Source organism: Eptatretus burgeri, chromosome 3 (assembly GCF_056783735.1).
Source record: "Eptatretus burgeri isolate ZD-2024b chromosome 3, Ebu_testis_v1, whole genome shotgun sequence".
Classification (NCBI taxonomy): domain Eukaryota; kingdom Metazoa; phylum Chordata; class Myxini; order Myxiniformes; family Myxinidae; genus Eptatretus; species Eptatretus burgeri.
The window spans coordinates 27,779,498-27,800,630 of record NC_140963.1 but is presented as its reverse complement, the minus strand read 5'-3'; the positions used below and the strand labels follow the sequence as shown (position 1 = coordinate 27,800,630).

At 51.6% G+C, this 21,133-nt stretch overlaps 1 protein-coding gene and 1 long non-coding RNA gene across 2 annotated transcripts in view; one reads left to right on the top strand and one right to left on the bottom strand.

Moving 5' to 3' along the window:
* Window positions 1–1,891, top strand: part of LOC147029600 (uncharacterized) — a 92,696-nt gene extending 90,805 nt beyond the window's left edge. The window contains exon 54 of the mRNA XM_085872757.1: window positions 395–1,891. Coding sequence (XP_085728883.1) covers window positions 395–541 — 147 coding nt within the window. The 3' untranslated portion in view covers window positions 542–1,891. The remainder of the gene's footprint in view (window positions 1–394) is intronic.
* A 1,382-nt stretch (window positions 1,892–3,273) lies between these two features.
* The window catches only part of LOC147029598 (uncharacterized), a 108,114-nt gene continuing 90,254 nt past the window's right edge, over window positions 3,274–21,133 (bottom strand). The window contains exon 3 of the long non-coding RNA XR_015055962.1: window positions 3,274–3,372. This is a non-coding gene — a long non-coding RNA (uncharacterized LOC147029598). The remainder of the gene's footprint in view (window positions 3,373–21,133) is intronic.

The window sequence follows — 21,133 nt, the reverse complement described above, 5'->3', positions numbered from 1 at the left end:
CAATTATTAATGGCGTCTCTGAGCCAAAACCAGGACCTTGAGATTCAACACCAAAGCATTTATCTCTTGCCAGGGAAAACATTCTCATTGTAGAAAATGAGCTTCAAAATTGCACAAAACATCATTCACCATTATAACGGCTACCCTGTCAGTTTGGAGCTCGGCTGAAGCCTCCATTCGGACTGGACTATAGCAGTGCAACTACTATACTTGTATTCCCATTTTCAAGCAGCTGGGGTCAACAGGCCATAGTTATTAGCTGTACAGTTGCCTATCACAATGACTGGCACAGATTTTAACTGTCAACAAGAGTTACTTCCTGATTTATTCATTCAATCGTTCTTCTACAATGAACCATTATACGTATTCATTGTATTTATCTTTGCTTTCACAGAGGCACACTAGCAAATGGAGCAAGACAGTCATGGAGTATAGAACACAGAAGACTTCTCGCCTGCCTATTATCGACATTGCACCAATGGATATTGGTGAAGCTGGCCAGCAGTTTGGGGTTGACATCGGCCCAGTCTGCTTCTCATAAAATGGACCGTAGACATCTTGCCGTCATCTCAAGGACCCTTGCACTGACAGGCCGGCCCTTACCACCAACCTGGTCCATCCACACGCCCATCTTTTGGACTTCCTTGCAAAATGCCATTTGAGTAACCACGTAGGGAGGATCGAGCCATTGTAATTTAAGTGTGTAGTTCTTTCAAAAAATTTTTTTATGGTGCTGGGAATGCTGGCTTTTTGACCACCCTGATGCCCTGACCATAAATCAACGTGCCACTCCTAGTGATGTCTGATGATGCCATCTACATCGCTTAACATCAAAGACAGCCTGAAATTCCATATAAATTGTTGTGTAAAGTCCAAGAGTGATAAGCTAAATTTTGGTTTTTATAAAATGAGTAAAGTTTGTGGAACGTTTGTTTTACTGTGTTTTTGTTTTTTTAATATAAAAAAAAATTAATAACACTATGAAGCATCAACTGTTGCCTGTTTCTTATGTGAGTTAAGGAAGTTCCCACACTTTGCTTCCCCAGTTTAGCTACCTCATGTAGACAGGTGATCCAGTTGCAGAGAGCAGACCTGGGACAGTTTGATGCTCAACCATCCATTCATCTATTTCTTAGGGTTTTACATTTTCACAAAGGTGCTATTTTCACTGCAGCAGTCTCATCTATATGAATGCTTATGTAGCTCATAGTGTAGTCAAACTTGAAGAATCAGTTCTAACCTTTGTTGGTGCTTAAAAACCATGGCTAATGCTTTGGATAACAATGCCACAAGCCTGAACACCTCGGAAGTGAAGGACAATAGAAGTGCAAGAGAACGGCAGTAATTTGGCTCATGGTTTGCACGGTTTCTCGTGTTGTGGCGTTGCATTGCATCCATGGTGTCCAAAATATCGGCATGTGGATCAATGAATTTCTCTTTCCCGATCGATCTCATTTTCGGCTCCCAATATGTCCTTTCTAATTCCTAATTGGTCCTTGTTCTATGCAGCTTTTTTATTTGGGATTTCCAAAGCGGTAGACACTTTTGGGTGAAACCACAAGGATATGTACTATTTTGTATATGTATCATAGCTCAGATGGCTTGAATTATCCCAACTTCCAGAACTGATCTTTCCAGCACAGTAGGAATAGAATTGTCCTCTGCAACACTGAACTAGCATCAAGATGACTCTTGCCTCTGTACCTTGTCATCAAACTCTTCGTTCCCATGGCAATAAAGGTAGATGGCTTTTCTATGAAAGGAAAACTTCTGTGCCTTTGTTATTAATTTGTATCGATTCTTCCCAATGTGCTTTTGTTTAATGTTCCACATTTCCCTTGGATAATTAATGACAGAAACGAGACAATTGAAAATAAACCTTTACTAAGAATTCAGCGCTTCCTAACATCATTTCTGACACGTAAGTGCCATGCTAACTTACTTATGGCTTGAACTGAAATCCTGCCTTTCTTGTATCCCTGCCATGGTATTACAAATGTGACACCTGCTCACGTGGATAAAACTAAACTGGTGCAATCAAACTTTTTCTTACCAATACCTCATGGTAACGCGGATGTTTTTTGTCCATACGTCGTGGCAACCGATGAGTTCTTCGGTGATCTTAAGCTCTTCATCTTTGCAACACTAATTTGGGGTTTCGACCAAAATATTCACCTCTCTTGTATATCTCTGCAAAAGTATGATAAATATTACACCTGCTTGTGCTAATAAAGTTAAATTTGTGCACACAACTTTTCTCGGAAAGCATGTCTCGAGTCATAGGGATGTTTTAGTCTGTAGAAAGTAGCGAGTGCTTTGTTGATCTTCAGTTCATCATCTTTGCCAATCGCAAGAACCATCAAGGAACTCTCCTCTCTCATTCAGGGCCATCTACAGTACATGTTGTTAGCTTTGCAAAAGGTAGAATTTTTGACCCCACATCCTTCCCTTCTCTCTTCTCAACGTGACTTTTCTTTCTGCTGCAACTCATTCTCTCTTTAGTTTTCCTTCCTCTTTCCTTCCTTTTAAGAAATTTCTCTTTCCTTCATTTCCTTACCACCCCACCTTGGATATGAATTCAATAGACGGCGCCTTTCATTGTGTCATTAATACAAATACCATTTAATGGGTGAACGTTGTGTTATGTGCATGTTGTCTTAATGGACAGGAAAGTTGTGTGATTGTAAGAGTTAGCAATACTTCTGTTAGATATTTGCTGTATTGCTAAGAAAGATAGATATACAATGGACAAGAAATGAGAATGACTTTTGCAAGTGTTTAGATTTGCTCTACTATTTATACAAGCCCTGTTGGTTTTGATTGCAGTTGTTATCAATTATCAAATGCATTGCAAGCGATTGATGGCTCTCTTTTTCTTTTCTTTTTTTTACCAAGAATAAGCTTGACTGGTGTGGTACAGCAACATGTTAATATGCAGCAATAACAATTGTGGGATACTATGTAATATATGACAAGTATTGGTGGTTGTGTTCACAAAAAAATAAAGTAAATGTGAGAAAGCGACGGAGAGGTGAAAAAAAAACACATGATTGGTGTTGGCAGTGTGCTGCAAAGGCAAAGGCATATTTGTTGGCAATGATGGTGTTGTATGTTTAATGCAAAATACAATTCCTCGATCTGTCATCAGACATCTCATTCGTTGAAATACTTAGGCTGAACTAGGAATAAGTACTTAGTTTGAAGGAATTGTGCAAACCGTAATTTATTGTTGTCTGTAACAATGACAACAGTTACGTCGTGTGGTGAGGAATGAAGAGCTCACAATATTGTGTAGCAGATGGTTGACTCCTCATCCATTAAAATATGGTTCACGTACTTGGTCCACATGCACCACCGCAATAAGGGATGGATCTGGAGAAAAAAAAATCATTATGTGTATATATATATATATATATATATATATATATATATATATATATATATATATATATATATATATATGTATATATATATGTGTATATATGTGTATATATATATGTGTATATATATATATATATATATATATATATATATATATATATATATATATATATATATATATATATTGAAAATTATAATGCACTTGGCTTGCTATTGACCTTCAGAGAGAGAGGGCACTCTGTCTCCCTTATCTATGGTGTGTTCAGCTAGCTACAGTGCTTGCTGTTTCTTAACGGTTTAGAATGGAGTGCTTGCTTGAGTGCTTAAGCCACTTGGCGAGAGAGCCACATCAGCCACTCTACAAGATACTTGGTAACTGAACATACCCCTGCTTTGTCATACCAGTGAATACATCTTCATTTACCTCTGTTTTCTTAGTATCTGCATATCAGCAAACATTTTGCAGCGATAACTGTTGTGAATTATTTATTTATTTTGGACAAATGCAGGTTAATCCTGAAAATTAAGCAGAGCCAAATAAAATCGACAAAAATCCATCAAATTAACAACAAAAAACAGGTGATTGATTTTAAAGTGGAAGAACAGTATATCTTGAGTCATCCCTTGAAACAAAAATCATTTGGAACATTCACTCTGTAATTATATTAAATTGGGGTAAAAATGTAGAAACAAATGAAGGTAGGTGCAACCCAGGGTGTGTTACATGACCAATCAGCATGGAGAGCCCTCGCAAAGTGGCTTAAGCACTCAAGCAAGCACTCCAATAAAATGGTTCATAAGGAACGGCTGGCTTGGAAAATGATAGCAAGCTGATTTGGTAATGGAACACACACTGGGTTAGTTAAGAAAACAGAATTATGAACCCCAAAAATTAATACAGGTGCACCTGGCATCCTTCGTTGTCATGAACACCAAGATTGATTCAACTGGTCATGGCAGTGTTGTTAACTGTCTTTTCCCATGTGTTATGGTGCAGGAATAGTGTCACGTGACAAAGCTTAGAGCCACCCTATGCTGCCACAACTTTTAATATCATAGAAGTCATGCATCTTAGGAATATCAAAAATGTTCTCATTGAGAAAAAACTTTCCTGATCTCCTATCAATGGGTCAGCTCGCAGCTTTGAACTCACACAAGAAGAGCTTGAATTTGATGGTGACCAATCGAAAAGGTGAAAGTGATGGTGGTGAAGTTCTCTTTCGGGGAGTGAGATCAATCTTTTAAAACTTTTCCAGTGTATTGGTCAGCCATTTTCGACAGAACAAAAGTTGTGCACGTCAACAAGAGATGTGTGCACCACCATCAACATGTTGGCCGGTATATGACCAACCTCGCGTAAATGCACGCACGACTCCTGGGACAGGGGAACATTTGTGAGCCGTCTCTGGTGGTGGCATCCAATATGAATAAGTGTTTCCACTTGCGGCAAGTTTATTCAAACTTTTAATTAAGGATAGGAAGACTTGACTATCCAAATACAGAACCTTACAAGACCATCACTTCGCCCTTCCTTTTAAAAGAGAATTGACCAAAGATACCTGGGAGAGGTTTGACACTTGGGTCGGGGACAAGAGTCAAAGACGCCATTTTGTATTGGTGTTGTCTCCTCAGGTCGAGAGTCTCTCGCAGCAAACTTGACCAAGGGTTAAAGGGCGCTGTAAGAAGACTGGCACTCATTTGTCCAATATTTTTCCTTCAACCAATCAATATGGTCGCTCCAAATCCATCTAACCTGTGATTATCACGGTTTTACATACAACAGCTTTGTGTTTCTTGGCGTGGGGCCTACAAGCCTCCCAAGACCATTTTGAGGCATAATCAGCTCATGGTGAACCAGATTGCTGAACGGCAATCGAGTAAGTGGTGTTAACCCTAAGCTCTGCGGAGAGTGTTTAGTGATGTCAGGAATTTGTGCGCGCACACGACCAAATGCACGGCCATATCGGAGGACAAGCAGAGGACAAAGGAACGTCCATTCACAATCGGTGAAGTGGAAAAAAATCATGCTTTGTGTGCTTTGTCATGGGAAAACAATTGGGGTCAAAAGTTGACTCGAAGCTTGGGTATGTTGATACCTTGGACACTTTGTCGAGTGAGCGATGTTATAACAATACAGGGTATAGGCACCATAGATCCATATGAATTGCCAAATACAGCATCGTCCAGAAGTGAGACGAACTTGGGGGTGAAATGCCCAACATCTGATGGTTAACTCATCCACCCATTGAAGCATGCTGCCAAGAGCCCACAAAAATGTGGATGCAAAACAGAATGCAGAGGAAGGGGCAAACGTTCTCACTTTGGTCTCAGTTACACTTGATTGTGCAGCTGCACTGCCAGGACTAAATTATGTTAAAAAAAAAACATTCATGGAGAAGTATATTAAATAATAATTTGATCAAACTGGATTACTCGCTCGAATGTTCATTCAAAAATACTGATTTTTTTTTTCGAAAGAGTTGTCGTTGCTTTTGCATTTTGAAAAAAAAATCAACAGTTTTACGTATTAGAATCAGGCCTAGTATGTTTAAAATTGGCACGATGAACCACTCAAAAATACATTTCCATTGTGATATATACAGTATGTCTAAGACCATCGTGAAAAATGGTCACTGTCTTGGCTTTTTTGTTGGGCAACGTTTTTTCCTAATCAGTGATCAAAGGACAATTCGTATAGCAATTTTTGTATTTGTATCACTATTTGAGCGATTGTTGTCTCCCATCCATGCCACAAGGTTGGAGAACCCTCCATTATCTATCTATAATACCCGCAATGTGTGTGTGTGTGTGTCTGTGTGTCTGTGACCGCTGTTTCTCGATAACCACTGGTCCGATCTAATTGAAACTTGCCAGGTATATTGCTGGGGACCTGAGTATGTGCCTTATCAAGGTTTTATATTAATCGGGCAAGTGGTTCCCAAGTTACGGCCATTTGTTTACCAAACCAATGACAGGACACGTTGCTGCGTAGGCGTGGCCGTTGGGGAAGAGATCCTTGTGCTGTGTCACGTGATTGGGTTTTAATATATCATGCCTCGCCCGGTAGGGGTGGCAGGAGTGTACTTCTGGTCGCGCAATAAAGCGGAGTTGATGCTGGCGCGCGTGCTTCTTGCGTCCCACTGCACCTCGTACACTCTAGTTGGCTGACGAGGATGGATAAATACGGACTTGTGCCCGTTTTCGACGGAGACGACTTCGAATTGTTTTCGGAGCAATTGGGATGCTATTTCCACGCGAACGATGTGGTCGACGAGAGCAAACAGAAGTCGATCTTGCTCGCTTCGCTTTTGGCGGAGCATTATCGGCTACTGGGTGATTTAGTGGCACCGAACAGGCCCCAGGATGACGAGCTGTCGTTTCGGGACATTGTGCAGAAGATGAAAGCACACATGGCGCCGGAGAAGTCATTACAGCTCGCTCGATTCCAGTTCGATCGCCTCTCGAAAGGAGCAGAGGAGCGCGTCGCTGAGTTCGTGGCGCGGATTAAGCATTCTTCTGTGGCCTGCAAGTTCACGGCGGGGGAGCGGCCAGCTCGGCTCAGAGATCGTTTTATTGCTGGTTTACGAGATGCGAAGATGGTTTCAGCGGTTTTAAGGCTGAAGGGTGAAGCCATTACATTCGACTCTGTGGTCAGCACGGCAACAGCGGTCGAGCAGACTCGCGGGGATGTTCGAGCCATCACCGGCCACGCGGGGTCGCGGGCACCCCGGGACGCGCGCACGACCTTCGATGCGGGTCGGACGTCGCCACGCGGCCGCGCGTGCGGCGGGGTGACCCCGCGGACATGCTTGGGATGTGGAGGTCGACACCTGCGCCGTGCATGCCCGTGTAAAGGCAACGTGTGTTTGAATTGTCACAAGGTGGGTCATTTGGCGCGTGTGTGCCGTGGGGCGCCGGCCACCGTTAAGGTCATGGACGGCGATGTGCGAGGCGACTCGGGGCGGAACCAGCGGCCGTTGATGGACCTGTTTTCAATTGGCCTGGCGACGGCGCGAACGATGACGGTGGAAGTCGAAGTGAACAAAACGCCGATCACGTTCCAGGTCGATACGGGAGCAGCGGTGTCGCTCATCGGCGAACAGACCGCGCGTAGACTCAACGGCTTGAAGCTTATCAGGTCAAACCTCACGCTTTTCACGTACACCCGCGAGAAGATAACGCCAGTCGGGATGGCAGACGTGTCTGTGCGGTATCAAGGCCAGGTCGCCACGCTTCGGGTGTACGTCGTGCGGGGGAGGGGACCGTCTCTCCTCGGCCGAGATTGGATGGCCCGCATCAGGCTAGACTGGGCCGCAGTTCACCTTGTGCAACCTGTGCCGAGCCAGTGGGAGGATCAGTTGGAGGAGATTCTTCAAAGACATCAAGGGTTGTTTAGCGACGACCTTGGGAAACTCAAGGGCATGGAGGCAAAACTCTTCTTGAAGGAGGGGGTGGTTCCTCGGTTTGGTAAACTGCGTCCGGTGCCGTATGCCCTGCGGGACAAGGTCAAGGGTGAACTGGATAGGCTGAAGGCCTGTGGAGTGATCGAACGGGTGTCGTGCTCGGATTGGGCCACCCCGGTGGTCACGGTGCTGAAACGGAATGGAGACGTCCGATTGTGCGGGGACTTCAAATCCACGGTTAACCCGGGGCTCAGCATGGAGCAATATCCACTGCCGTCAATCGATGAAATATATGCGCGATTGGCGGGGAGTCAATACTTCACGAAGCTAGACCTGCGTGATGCATATTTTCACCTGCCGATGGATCCCGGGAGTAGCGAGCTTTTGACAATCAACACGTGTCAAGGGCTCTATCGATATACCCGACTCTGTTTTGGGATTGCTTCGGCCCCAGCTTTGTGGCAGAAAGCCATGGATCAGGTTTGCATTGACCTGCCCGCTCAGACCTACCTGGACGATGTGCTCATTGCGGGGAAAACTGCGGACGAGCATCTTGCGAACATTGCCCGAGTGCTGACGAAGCTAGAAGCGTGCGGCCTGTGCTTGAACAGGGGCAAGTGCGCGTTCTTCAAGCAGCGCTTGGAATACCTCGGGCACATCATCACGCCAGAGGGGCTGTTGAAAGGTCCTCGGAAGGTGGAGGCGATTCAGCACATGCCACCGCCTCGCGACAAGACGCAGCTGCGCTCGTTCATTGGTATGGCCCAGTATTACCAAAGGTTCGTGCGCGGGCTCAGCTCACAACTTGCGCTGTTGACGCGGTTGCTCAGGAAGGACGAGCGCTGGGCTTGGGGGCCTGCACACCAGGCGTCGTTCGACCGCGTCAAGCGGCTGCTCACAGAGGACACGGTCCTCGTGCACTACGAGCCTGCACGTCCGTTCCTATTGGCCTTCGACAGCTCTGCATATGGCATCGGGGCAGTGCTCTCCCACAGGATGGACGATGGTTCCGAGCGGCCTGTTTGTTTTGCATCCCGGACCCTGTCCACAGCAGAGCGCGGATATGCCCAGATTGAGCGTGAGGCTCTCAGCCTCGTATGGGGTGTGCGGAGGTTTCATCAATACCTGCTGGGGCGGCATTTCACTTTGCAGACGGATCACAAACCACTTCAATTCATCCTGAGACCCGAACGCGGGGTGCCGGTGGTAGCAGTCGCGCGAATACAGCGGTGGTGTCTGTTTCTGGGTGCTTACGATTATGATATTCAGTTCCGAAGCACCGAGAAGCATGCTAACTGCGACGGGCTCTCACGCTTGCCGTGTGCGGAGGGTCCAGCTGCGTCTGAGTTGGCCGACCGGGTCGATGTGTTCGCGCTGGGCCAGGTCCAAAGCGGGCCGGTCACGGCCAGGCAGGTCGCGGTGGAATCGACTCGTGATCCGGTGCTTGCCCGTGTCGTCCAGGTGATTTCTACGGGGAATTGGAGCGATCTGCCTTCGACACCGGCATTTCAACCTTTCACGTCACGCGCATCGGAGCTGTCGTTGGTCCAACGGTGCGTAATGTGGGGAATGAGGACGGTGATTCCACCGAGGTTCAGGCAGCGGTGTTTGGAAGTCACCTGCATGAACTGCATGTCAGTCACCTTGGCGTCGTGAAGACCAATAGTCTTGCTCGTAGCCTGTTGTGGTGGCCGGGGTTGGACAAAGACATTGAGCAGTTGGTTAAGCGTTGCGCCACGTGCCAGACAGATGCTGATAACCCGCGTCGGGCTTCGGGTCTCTGGCCTGTGCCAGACCGAGCTTGGCAGAGGGTCCATGTAGATTTTGCGGGACCGGTTAATGGCAAAATGTTTTTGATTGTGATCGATGCATTCTCTAAATGGCCGGAGGTTGTAGTAATGCAGCATACATCAGCAAACATTACAGTAGAGAAACTGCGGACGATCTTTGCTAATAAAGGGTTGCCGGAGATCCTGGTCTCTGATAATGGTCCGCAGTTCATCGCAGGTGTATTTGATGAGTTTATGCGCCAGAATGGTATTCGACATCTAAGGTCCGCACCGTATCATCCTGAGACGAATGGCCAAGCTGAGTCGTTTGTCAAGATGTTGAAGCGGGCTTTGCGCGGGGGGGGGGGGGGGGTGGCACCTGTGCAGACGGTGGTCGATGTCTTTTTGCTCCATTACAGGAACGCAGTTCATCCTGTCACGGGTGATTCACCTGCCATTCGTCTCTATGGACGGGCATTGCTGTCCAGGCTGGATTTGCTGCGACCTGGAGGGTCGGGGAGTGGGGCGATGTCACGTCTGACGCGGCTGCGCAGCTTCGAGGTGGGGCAACGGGTAATGGTGTGCGATTATTTCCACGGTTCCAAATGGGTGCCGGCGGTGGTCTCTGTGGTGCTGGGGCCGGCGAATTGCATGGTGCGGACTGATGGTGGGGATGTGTGGAAGCGGCACGTGGACCAAATGCATGATCGCAGTTCAGCGTCGCCCCCCCCCCCACACCTCCCCGGGCTGAACGATGCGGGACCCCCACCGGTAGTATCGCCGGCACCTGACGTTGTATCGCCGGGGCTGGTTGGGCCGACGCCAAGGGGGTCTTCGCCTGATGCCGTCCTACCCGGGGACGTCGGGCAGGCTGGGCGGTCAGGGGTGGCTGGTGTTGCGGAAAGTGCGAGTCCGGCGAGGGTGTCACCTCGACCGAGCCGGGAGGCGTCTGAGCCTGGACTGTCTGGCGGCGCTGCCCGTCCGAGGCGGGTCAGGGTGCGGCCGCGGTACTTGGAGGATTATGAGTGTTGATGGGTTTCAGATGGTCATGTTGTGATTGTCCGTTCATCGAGTGACGGGTCATTTTACGAGGGGAGGAGTGTGCTGTGTCACGTGATTGGGTTTTCGTATATCATGCCTCGCCCGCTAGGGGTGGCAGGAGTGTACTTCTGGTCACGCAATAAAGCGGAGTTGATGCTGGCGCGCGTGCTTCTTGCGTCCCACTGCACCTCGTACACTCTAATCCTCAGCCGCGTTCTCCATTATGGGTTACTGTGGTGTAGTGGCGTACGTGGGCAGGGCACAGTGCGGGGAGCGTTGTGGGAGCGTGGAGGTGTGGTGTTGGTGGTCACATGTTCGCAAGGTTTATAGGGGTTTGTGCTGCTTGAGGCGTGTTTGTAGTCTGCAGTAGTGTGCATTCGGACAGGCAATAAACAGAGTTCGACAACCCTCACGACTATCCGTGTCCTACTGCCCTCCGGACATTACAGTTACAACGTACGGACTTCCGGATAGTGATGACTTACTGTATTTTAATAATTTCTCGATTTCTTTGGCGCATTTCTAGATAAACACAATGCCCCAATCCAGTCGTCGTTTACGAGAGCGAAGGAATGGCCTGTGTGGTTGTTTGAAAGTTTTTTTGTTTTTTTTGCACGTACGTTTTTTTCCTTTCTTTTTTTTCTCTTCTCTTCTCTTTGTGTTTTTCCTTGCAATGACATTGCGAAAAGGCAAAATACGTTGGTGCAAGTGAGAGCGAAGGAACGGCCTGTGTGGTTGTTTCTGGCAAGCGGTTTGAAAGGTTTTTTTTTTTTTAGCACGTACGGGCACGCATTAGTGTACATTAAAATGAGCTCCATTCGACCTACTGATCATCCGTCCGTGTACTTTTGTGTACGCGGTATCTCAAAAACCGTTGAACATTTAACTTTCATATTGCAGATATCTATTCCTCATGACATTATTTCAACCTGATTAGATCATGGTGATTGGCTGAATTACGTTGCCGTGGCAACCATCTCAGTAACTTGCTTTGTGTACGCGATATTTCAAAAACCGTTCAAGATTTTGCCTTCATATTACACAGATCTATTCCTCATACCACCCAAAGGGCAGGGGACCTGGAGTATCAGCTCCTTGTTTCACTTGTCTGCTTCACTTTCTCTTTCCCCACCAGTGATGATATTAAAATGAAAATATCTTCCATAAATTGGAACCAGCTCATTAACTCTGGTGGAAAGGAAGGGATTCTGGAATTCTCCAAATGTGCACTCATCATCCTGCATTGCAGGATAGCCAATGATTTTCTGCTTTGTAATACAAGGCTACCTTTCAACCTTGGCTTTCTGATTTCATCCACTCGTGCGGCAGCTCTCAAAAGATTCCTCTCATCTCTGAGTTTAGGAAGTGTCCCAAGGCAGTGTTGTGGGTGGTGGGCCCAGTCCGTTTCCTCGTACATGTAATAACTCCTCCGATGCTCTCTAAAAAACTATTTTTTTTAAGTTGTGGATAGATTGTGACAAAACTTGGTGAATGTGTTGTGTAGTTGAAAAGAACAAGCCAATTAGAATTGGTTCAGGTCCGAATCCAGATCCGGCCTATTAATGGGAGACAAAAAATAACAACTATTCAGCCTGGCGGAGGTATGCGCTCTTGTGGTATATGTGCTCCTCTGGAGGAGGTATACCACAACCTTCATTAATCATGGTGTACCAAAGTTTGTTCATGACATTATAAAAATCGGGCTCGAAGGGGCTGTAAAGGGAGGTTGCACCCCAAAATATGTATTTGCTTTCTTCTCTGAAATAACACACACAATTTCGATAAACTTGACAACATTCATCATCCATGATGTACCAAAGTTTGTTCATTGCATTTTGAAAATAATTCCATTGGTATTTACTTTCTTCTCCATTACATATTTTGTGGGAAATCCGTACCTCCAAGTGGTTGCCTGGTTATCTTATCCAGCTGCTACCAGATACCCAGCAATACCCAATATCCATCCACCCATCCATTGGGACCATACTCTGTGCAGAGCATTGGTGCTGCCAAAGCAGTCTCCTTGGCTATGGGACACAATCCTGGATGGGTCGCCACTCCAACACAGGATACCAGCAAGCTGGTACTCATTTTGCTGACCTCAGAAGGATGACAGGCAGAGTCAATCCCACATGGTATTAATTGAACAGCCAAGTGGGATTTGAACTCAAGATCCCAGGATCCCAAGCCCACCACCCCACCCATTAAACCAAACACCAGGCATGGGTATTGCCCCTATGTTTAATATCTCTGTGAGGATCTTTGTCATCATTCCCATGAGGTTCTTCATCATCACTGGTACAACTTTGGCATTCTTCAGATTCCAGAATCTTCTCGTTTCATTCTTGAGGTCTTGGTGTTTGGTCATTTTCTTTATTTCTGCATTGTTTCGTCCAAAATCACTGGTATTAACACCTCACATAGCAATGACTTCTCTTTTTTTGTATCTAAGTATACCTGGTCACAATGCTTTGTTTTCGATGTTCATGCTCAATGGGATCATGAGATCGTATATGAGCAGTACTTCCATGTTTTAGTGATTGCTTTTGATTCATGTTCCCACGAATTGGGAACTGGGATGTCAAAGTTTTTGCAGATGTGCCAGCAGATTACTTCACAAACTCTGTTGTGTCATTGTGTGTACAGCTGTTCTGAGATGAATGTTCTTTTTACAGCGCGTGCGCTGTAGACAATTGAACCGAGTTTGAAATTTCCCCGCCGGCGTCTACCATGTCCCCTACGTCTCCGGTGTCCCCCCCCCCCACGTGCCTCAAGACAGCCAATGACGGCTGTCCGGTAGATGCAGTGCGTAACCTCGATGGATATGGCGACAATTGATGGAAATACCCGAATATTTAAATGTTAATTTGTGAAAGTAATGTGTTATATTTGTGAAAACCATTTAATTTATTGCTTGACGGGAAAAAACGAAGAAACGCGCCCCTCATGTACGAACGAACGAAAGACGTCACTTCCGCCCACCATCGCATTTTGCGCCGAATGCTGAAAGCTAAGTTCTTCTTATGCGATCATTCTTTTGCAGCCTCCTGCCACGCTGTATTGAACAATTTCATTCCTTCTGTTATATATAAAGGTGCTTATCACAATAATAACAAGATTTTTACATTTCAAATATTAAGTTCACTTTTTAATTGTTTTTCAACTGAAAAAGCATAAATTGCATATTTTAACATAAGTGTACTCATTTGCTTCACCACACGCGCTGTATTGAAGGATTTCACTTGTTTTGTGTTTGTTTGGTCATTAAGCGTAACATCATTCTCTTTGCTAATGCCGCCTCCACCTCTCACCTTTGTATCTTTTTTTTTCTCCCCCCCCTCACTCTCTGTCTGTCTGTCTGTCTGTCTGTCTGTCTGTCTGTCTGTCTGTCTGTCTGTGTCTCTCTCACTCTGTCTGTGTCTCTCTCTCTCACTCTGTCTGTGTCTCTCTCTCTCTCTCTCTCTCTCTCTCTCTCTCTCTCTCTCTCTCTCTCTCTCTCTCACACCCCTCCCTTCTAAAGTGTGTAGCAATGTTTATTGAGGTGTCGCTCTACCCCCCCCCCCCCTTACCTTTCTCTTTCCCCTTTCGCAGGTTCCCCTCTCTCTCTGTCTCCTCCCTTTGTCCTCTCCTCTCCCCTCCCTCCGTCCTCTCCTCTCCCCTCCCTCTGTCCTTTCCTCTCCCTTCCCTCCATCCTCACCTCCCTTCCCTCAATCCTCGCCTCCCTTCCCTCTATCCTCGGCTCCCTTCCCTCCATCCTCGCCTCCCTTCCCTCCATCCTCGCCCCTACCCTCCTTTCTCTCCATCCTCTCTGCTTCCTCTCCACTCCCTCCTTTCCTTTCCTCTCTCTCTCTCTCTCTCTCTCTCTCTCTCTCTCTCTCTCTCTCTCTCTCTCTCTCTCTCTCTCTCTCTCTCTCTCTCTCTCTCTCTCTCTCTCTCTCTCTCTCTCTCTCTCTCTCTCTCTCTCTCTCTCTCTCTCTCTCTCTCTCTCTCTCTCTCTCTCTCTCCCCCACCCACTCTCCTCTCTTCTCCCCCCCCCCACTTAATACCCCTGTCAGTGAAGCAAAGGATTACAATACATTGTGGTTATGTACCTGATGTCATTCAAATTCCACCCATAGACTAACACCCAGGTCGAAGGTTTGAGGCCTGCAGACACGTTCTGCTTCATGCAATGGTGGTGCATGATTTTATTGGAGTGGAGTCAGACCAGGGCAGCTGAACACTGGCCCACCCATACCAATAAATGTCAATGTGTGTGTCTCCTCCATAACTTTGAAACCTGGCAGCCTGAGACTTTGCATGCATACTAAGTGAACTTCAAGGGAGCGCAAAAATGAAAATTGGGAGTTTGTGTTAATTTAAACACCCCTTTTGAAGACAATTAACAGCCATATATAATTATCCTTTGGCAAGGCTCATCCTTGGTCAGCCCTCCACCAGATTGCTGGGGTCTGAATTCACCATTTTGTTTGGCCTATTCAAACATGCCTTGATTTGGAAACAAAGTGTACCCTCATGGACTAAATGAAGTGTAAAATCGAAATATTATGTCGGATTTGAGAATCGGATGTTGTGGATTAAATGTGTCGAAATCCGAGTCAAATCTGAAAATTTTAACAAATTGGCGATATTTATAACTAAGTGTATTTATTTAAGCAAAGCATTAAACTTAACTTTTTCTACTGTTTGTACGATTATATTTAGTGAAGAAAAGATTAAGGAATGTGCAGCAAGTGTAATTTCATTGAGCGCAATGTCATGCTCGACAACCTGCTCTTACAAATCATGGCAATACAATTCACAGGGATCCTTTGTTTTTCTTTGGCAATTATGTACACAATTTGCTCTTTCATCGTTTTGTGCAATCTGCTTTCATTACGAAATATTAATGCAAATATACCAATAGTTGCTGCAATATATTAATAGTCAGTAGTTTCTGCAAGCGAAGAGGTGAGCCTGGTGTTGGCTTCGTGGTCAGGGTAGCTGCTCTCCGTGGTCAGGGTCCTGAGTTCAAGCCCCCCCCCATTGGCCACTGAATTAATACACCAGGAGGTTGACTCAGCCTGCAATCCCTCTGAGGTCAGTGAAATTAGCACAAGTGTGTACTGGTGGAGGGGCACTGCATCAGCAACACAGTCACACTTCCAAGAAATGTGAGCTAGCCCTGCAGCAAAGCTGCCAGACCGAAGAACCGAAGAACCGAAGAAGTGAAGAGGTTGTTTTTTGCTTTCCACCATTTTGTGTAATCTGCTTTCATGACAAAATGTGAATGTAAATATATTAATAGTTGCTGTAATATATTAATAATCGGGAGTTGCTGAAAACGAAGAGGTACGTGGACAGTACACACGGATATGGTACAAATGGGTAATGATGACTGTCCGTGGGGTGTGTGCACATGCCTGCATGCTTGGTTCTGTGTATGCAGTGTGCGAGTTTCACAGGCACGCGGTCCAAACTCGTACTCGCACCTAGTCCTGTAGTGTGTGGTGCTGTGGAGGAGGTAAGCGACCGTCTCGTGAACCATGTGCTTTTCTATGTGAGGAGTGGATGTGCTGCAGCAACGAAGCCATGCGGAGCGTGCCACAGTGCAGTGCAGGTGTGGGGAAATCCATGCGAGTGAAAGGTTTAATATATCACCGGCGTGCGTGCATGATGAGCATGGACCGCGAGGAGGTTGCAGGACTGTGTATGGGATTGGGGGGGTGGGCATGCAGACAGGCCTTTGCTTGGGAGATAAAATGGGTTATAATTTTTAAATGCTCCCACCTGGTTTTGTATAGAACATCGTGGTTAAAAAGAAAACGTTGCTGTTTGGGCGCGTTTTATCACCCTGGTAATGCCTTGGTACACTGCCTTCCCTCCTCTTACACTGCCTTTCTTCCGCTTCCCCTCATACTGCTTTCCCTCCTCTTACACTGCCTTTCTTCCCCTTCTCCTCACACTGCCTTCCCTTCTCACACTGCCTTCCCTTCTCCTCACACTGCCTTCCCTTCCCCTCACGCTGCCATCCCTTCCCCTCACGCTGCCATCCCTTTCCCTCACGCTGCCATCCCTTCCCCTCACGCTGCCATCCCTTCCCCTCACCCTTCCATCCCTTCCCCCCAGGCTGCCTCCCGTTCCCCTCACGCTGCCTCCCCTTCCCCTCACGCTGCCTCCACTTCCCCTCACGCTGCCTACCCTTCCCCTCACGCTGCCTCCCCTTCCCCTCACGCTGCCTCCCCTTCCCCTCACGCTGCCTCCCCTTCCCCTCACGCTGCCTCCCCTTCCCCTCACGCTGCCTCCCCTTCCCCTCACGCTGCCTCCCCTTCCCCTCACGCTGCCTCCCCTTCCCCTCACGCTGCCTCCCCTTCCCCTCAGGCTGCTTTCCCCTCCCCTCGTGCTCCCTTCCATCTCCTCTCCTCACGCTATCCTCCAACCAAACCCCCTCCACCACCATAGAACTCTCCGGGTGTCAAAAGAAGAGGTGTGGAAGAATGTGCGAATTGGACAAATAAAAGCGGATCAATTCCGCAATGCGGCTCACGTTCAGAGATGCCAGAGCTTATCGTATGTGTGGAAATTAAAAAATGCCAAAAACACTGGCGTGTATGTTTTGATGATTGAAGAAAAACATCCTTCCTTCCCTTCCTTTTCCCTCACGCTCATCTCCTCCCAAAGCCCCTCCACCCCCCACGGACGTCTCTGGGCGATGTCCGGGCATTGTTCAGTATGACCGCCTGAATGTGCTGTTTGAATGTACCCAATTTCTTTCAATCCTGCACTAATGCCGGAATAATTGGGAACCACCCCCTCCCCTCTCCTCCCCTCCTCTCCCCCTCCCCTCTTCCCCCCTCCCCTCTTCCCCCCTCCCCTCCTCCCATCCCCTCCCCTCCTCCCATCCCCTCCCCTCCTCCCTCCCCTCCTCCCCCCTCCTCTCCCCCCCCTCTCCCTCCCCTCTCCCCCCTCCTCTCCTCTCCCCTCCTCCCATCCCCTCCTCCTCCCTCTCCCATCCCCTCCACCTCCCTCTCCTCCTCCCATCCCCTCCTCCTCCCTCCCCCTCCTCCCCTCTCCCCCTCCCCCTCCTCCCCATCCTCCTCCCCTCCTCTCCCTCCTCCCCTCTTCCCCCTCCCCTCCTCCCATCCCCTCCCTCCTCCCATCCCCCTCCTCCTCCCATCCCCTCCCCTCCCCCCATCCCCCTCCCTCTCCCCCTCCCCTCTCCTCTCCCCTCCCCTCCCCTCCCCTCTCCCCCTCCTCCCTCTGTCCCTCTCCCCCTCTCCCCTCCTCCTCTCCCCCCTCCCCATCCCCTCCCCTCTCTCCCCCTCCCCATCCCCTCCCCTCTCTCCCCCCTCCCCATCCCCTCCTCCCTCTCCCCATCCCCTCCCCTCCTCCTCCTCCCCTCCTCCTCCCCTCCTCCTCTATCCCCTCCCCTCCTCCCCTCCCCTCTCCCCTCCTCCTCCCTCCCCTCTGTCCCCCTCCTCCCTCCCTCTCCCCCTCCCCTCCTCCCATCCCCTCTCCCTCCTCCCATCCCCTCCTCCTCCCATCCCCTCCCCTCCTCCCATCCCCTCCTCCTCCTCCCCCTCTCCTCCCCCTCTCCTCCCCCTCTCCTCCCTCCCCTCTCTCCCCATCCCCTCCCCTCTCTCCCCATCCCCTCCCCTCTCTCCCCATCCCCTCCCCTCCTCCCATCCCCTCCTCCTCCCTCCCCTCTGTCCCCCTCCTCCCCTCCTCCCCCTCCTCCCCTCCCCCCTCCTCCCCTCTCCCCCTCCTCCCCTCCCCTCTCCTCCCCTCTCCCCCTCTCCCCTCCCCTCTCCCCCTCCTCCCATCCCCTCCTCCCTTCCTCCCCTCTGTCCCTCCTCCCCTCTCCCCTCCTCCCCTCCCCTCTCCCCTCCTCCCCTCCCCTCTCCCCCTCCTCCCCTCCTCCCATCCCCTCCTCCTCCCTCCCCTCCTCCTCCCTCCCCTCCCCCTCCTCCCTCCCCTCCCCCTCCTCCCCTCTCCCCTCCTCCCCTCTCCCCCTCCTCCCTCCCCTCCCCTCCTCCCCTCTCCCCTCCTCCCCTCTCCCCCTCCTCCCCTCTCGCCCTCCCCCTCCCCCTCCCCTCCTCCCAACCCCTCCTCCTCCCTCCCCTCTGTCCCCCTCCCCTCCCCTCCCCCTCCCCCTCCTCCCCTCTCCCCCTCCCCCCTCCCCCTCCTCCCTCTCCCCCTCCCCTCCCCTCTCCCCCCTCCCCTCCTCCCCTCTCCCCCTCCCCTCTCCCCCCCTCCTCCTCTCTCCCCCTCCCCTCTCCCCCTCCTCCTCCCCTCTCCCCCTCCTCCCTCCCCTCTCCCCCTCCCCCTCCCCTCTCCCCCTCCTCCTCCCTCTCCCCCCTCCCCCTCCCCTCTCCCCCTCCCCCTCCCCTCTCCCCCTCCTCCCCTCTCCCCCTCCTCCTCCCCTCTCCCCCTCCTCCTCCCCTCTCCCCCTCCCCCTCCCCTCTCCCCCTCCCCCTCCTCCTCCCCCTCTCCCCCCTCCTCCTCCCCTCTCCCCCTCCCCCTCCCCTCTCCCCCCTCCCCCTCCTCCACTCTCCCCCTCCCCTCTCCCCCCTCCTCCTCCCCTCTCCCCCCTCCTCCCCTCTCCCCCTCCTCCTCCCCTCTCCCCCCTCCTCTCCCTCCCCTCTCCCCCTCCCCCCTCCCCTCTCCCCCTCCCCCTCCTCCTCCCCTCTCCCCCTCCTCCTCCCCTTCCACCTCCTCCCCCTCTCCCCCTCCCCTTCCCACCTCCTCCCCTCTCCCCTCTCCCCCTCTCCCCCTCCTCCTCCCCTCTCCCCCCTCCTCCCCTCTCCCCCCTCCTCCCCTCTCCCCCTCCCCTTCCACCTCCTCCCCCTCTCCCCCTCCCCTTCCACCTCCTCCCCCTCTCCCCTCCCCTTCCACCTCCTCCCCCTCCCCTCTCCCCCTCCTCCTCCCCTCTCCCCCTCCCTCCTCCCCTCTCCCCTCTCCCCCTCTCCCCCTCCCCCCTCCCCTCTCCCCCTCCTCCCCTCTCCCCCTCCTCCTCCCCTCTCCCCCTCCTCCCCTCTCCCCTCTCCCCCTCCCCCTCCCCTCTCCCCCTCCTCCCCTCTCCCCCCTCTCCCCCTCCCTCTCCCCCTCCCCTCCCCTCTCCCCCTCCCTCCCCTCTCCCCCCTCTCCCCCTCCCCCTCCCCTCTCCCCCCTCCTCCCCTCTCCCCCCTCCTCCCCTCTCCCCCCTCCTCCTCCCCTCTCCCCCCTCCTCCCCTCTCCCCCTCTCCCCCTCCCCTCCCCTCTCCCCCCTCCTCCCCTCTCCCCCTCTCCCCCTCCCCTCTCCCCCTCCTCCCCTCTCCCCCCTCTCCCCCTCCCCTCTCCCCCCTCCTCCCCTCTCCCCCCTCCTCCCCTCTCCCCCTCCCCCTCTCCCCCTCCCTCCTCCCCTCTCCCCCCTCCTCCCCTCTCCCCCCCTCCTCCTCTCCCCTCCCCCTCCACTTCCACCTCCTCCCCTTCCACCTCCTCCCCCTCTCCCCCTCCCCTTCCACCTCCTCCCCCTCTCCCCCTCCCCTTCCACCTCCTCCCCCTCTCCCCCTCCCCTTCCACCTCCTCCCCTCTCCCCCTCCCCTTCCCACCTCCTCCCCCTCTCCCCTCCCCTTCCACCTCCTCCCCCTCTCCCCCTCCCCTTCCACCTCCTCCCCCTCCCCTTCCACCTCCTCCCCCTCTCCCCCTCCCCTTCCACCTCCTCCCTCTCCTCCCCTCTCCCCCTCCCCTTCCACCTCCTCCCCCTCCCCCTTCCACCTCCTCTCCCCCTCTCCCCCTCCCCTTCCACCTCCCTCCCCCTCTCCCCCTCCCCTTCCACCTCCCCTCCCCCTCTCCCCCTCCCCTTCCCACCTCCTCCCCTCTCCTCCCTCCCCTTCCACCTCCTCCCCTCTCCTCCCTCCCCTTCCCACCTCCCCTCCCCTCTCCTCCCTCCCCTTCCACCTCCTCCCCCTCTCCCCCTCCCCTTCCCACCTCCTCCCCCTCTCCCCCTCCCCTTCCCCCTCCTCCCCCTCCCCTTCCACCTCCTCCCCCTCTCCCCCTCCCCTTCCACCTCCTCCCTCTCCTCCCCTCTCCCCCTCCCCCTTCCCACCTCCTCCCCCCTCCCCTTCCACCTCCTCCCCCTCTCCCCCTCCCCTTCCACCTCCTCCCCCTCTCCCCCTCCCCTTCCACCTCCTCCCCTCTCCCCCTCCCCTTCCACCTCCTCCCCCTCTCCCCCTCCCCTTCCACCTCCTCCCCCTCTCCCCCTCCCCTTCCACCTCCTCCCCTCTCCTCCCCTCCCCTTCCACCTCCTCCCCTCTCCTCCCTCCCCTTCCACCTCCTCCCCTCTCCTCCCTCCCCTTCCCCTCTCCCCTCCCCCCTTCCCCCCTCCTCCCCTCCCCTCTCCCCCTCCCCCCTTCCCCCTCCCCCCTCCTCCCCTCCCCTCTCCCCCCTCCCCTCCACTCTCCCCCCTCCCCTCCCCTCTCCCCCTTCCCCTCCCCTCTCCCCCTCCCTCCTCCCCTCCCCTCTCCCCCTCCCTCCTCCCCTCCCCTCTCCCCCTCCCCTCTCCCCCTCCCTCCTCCCCTC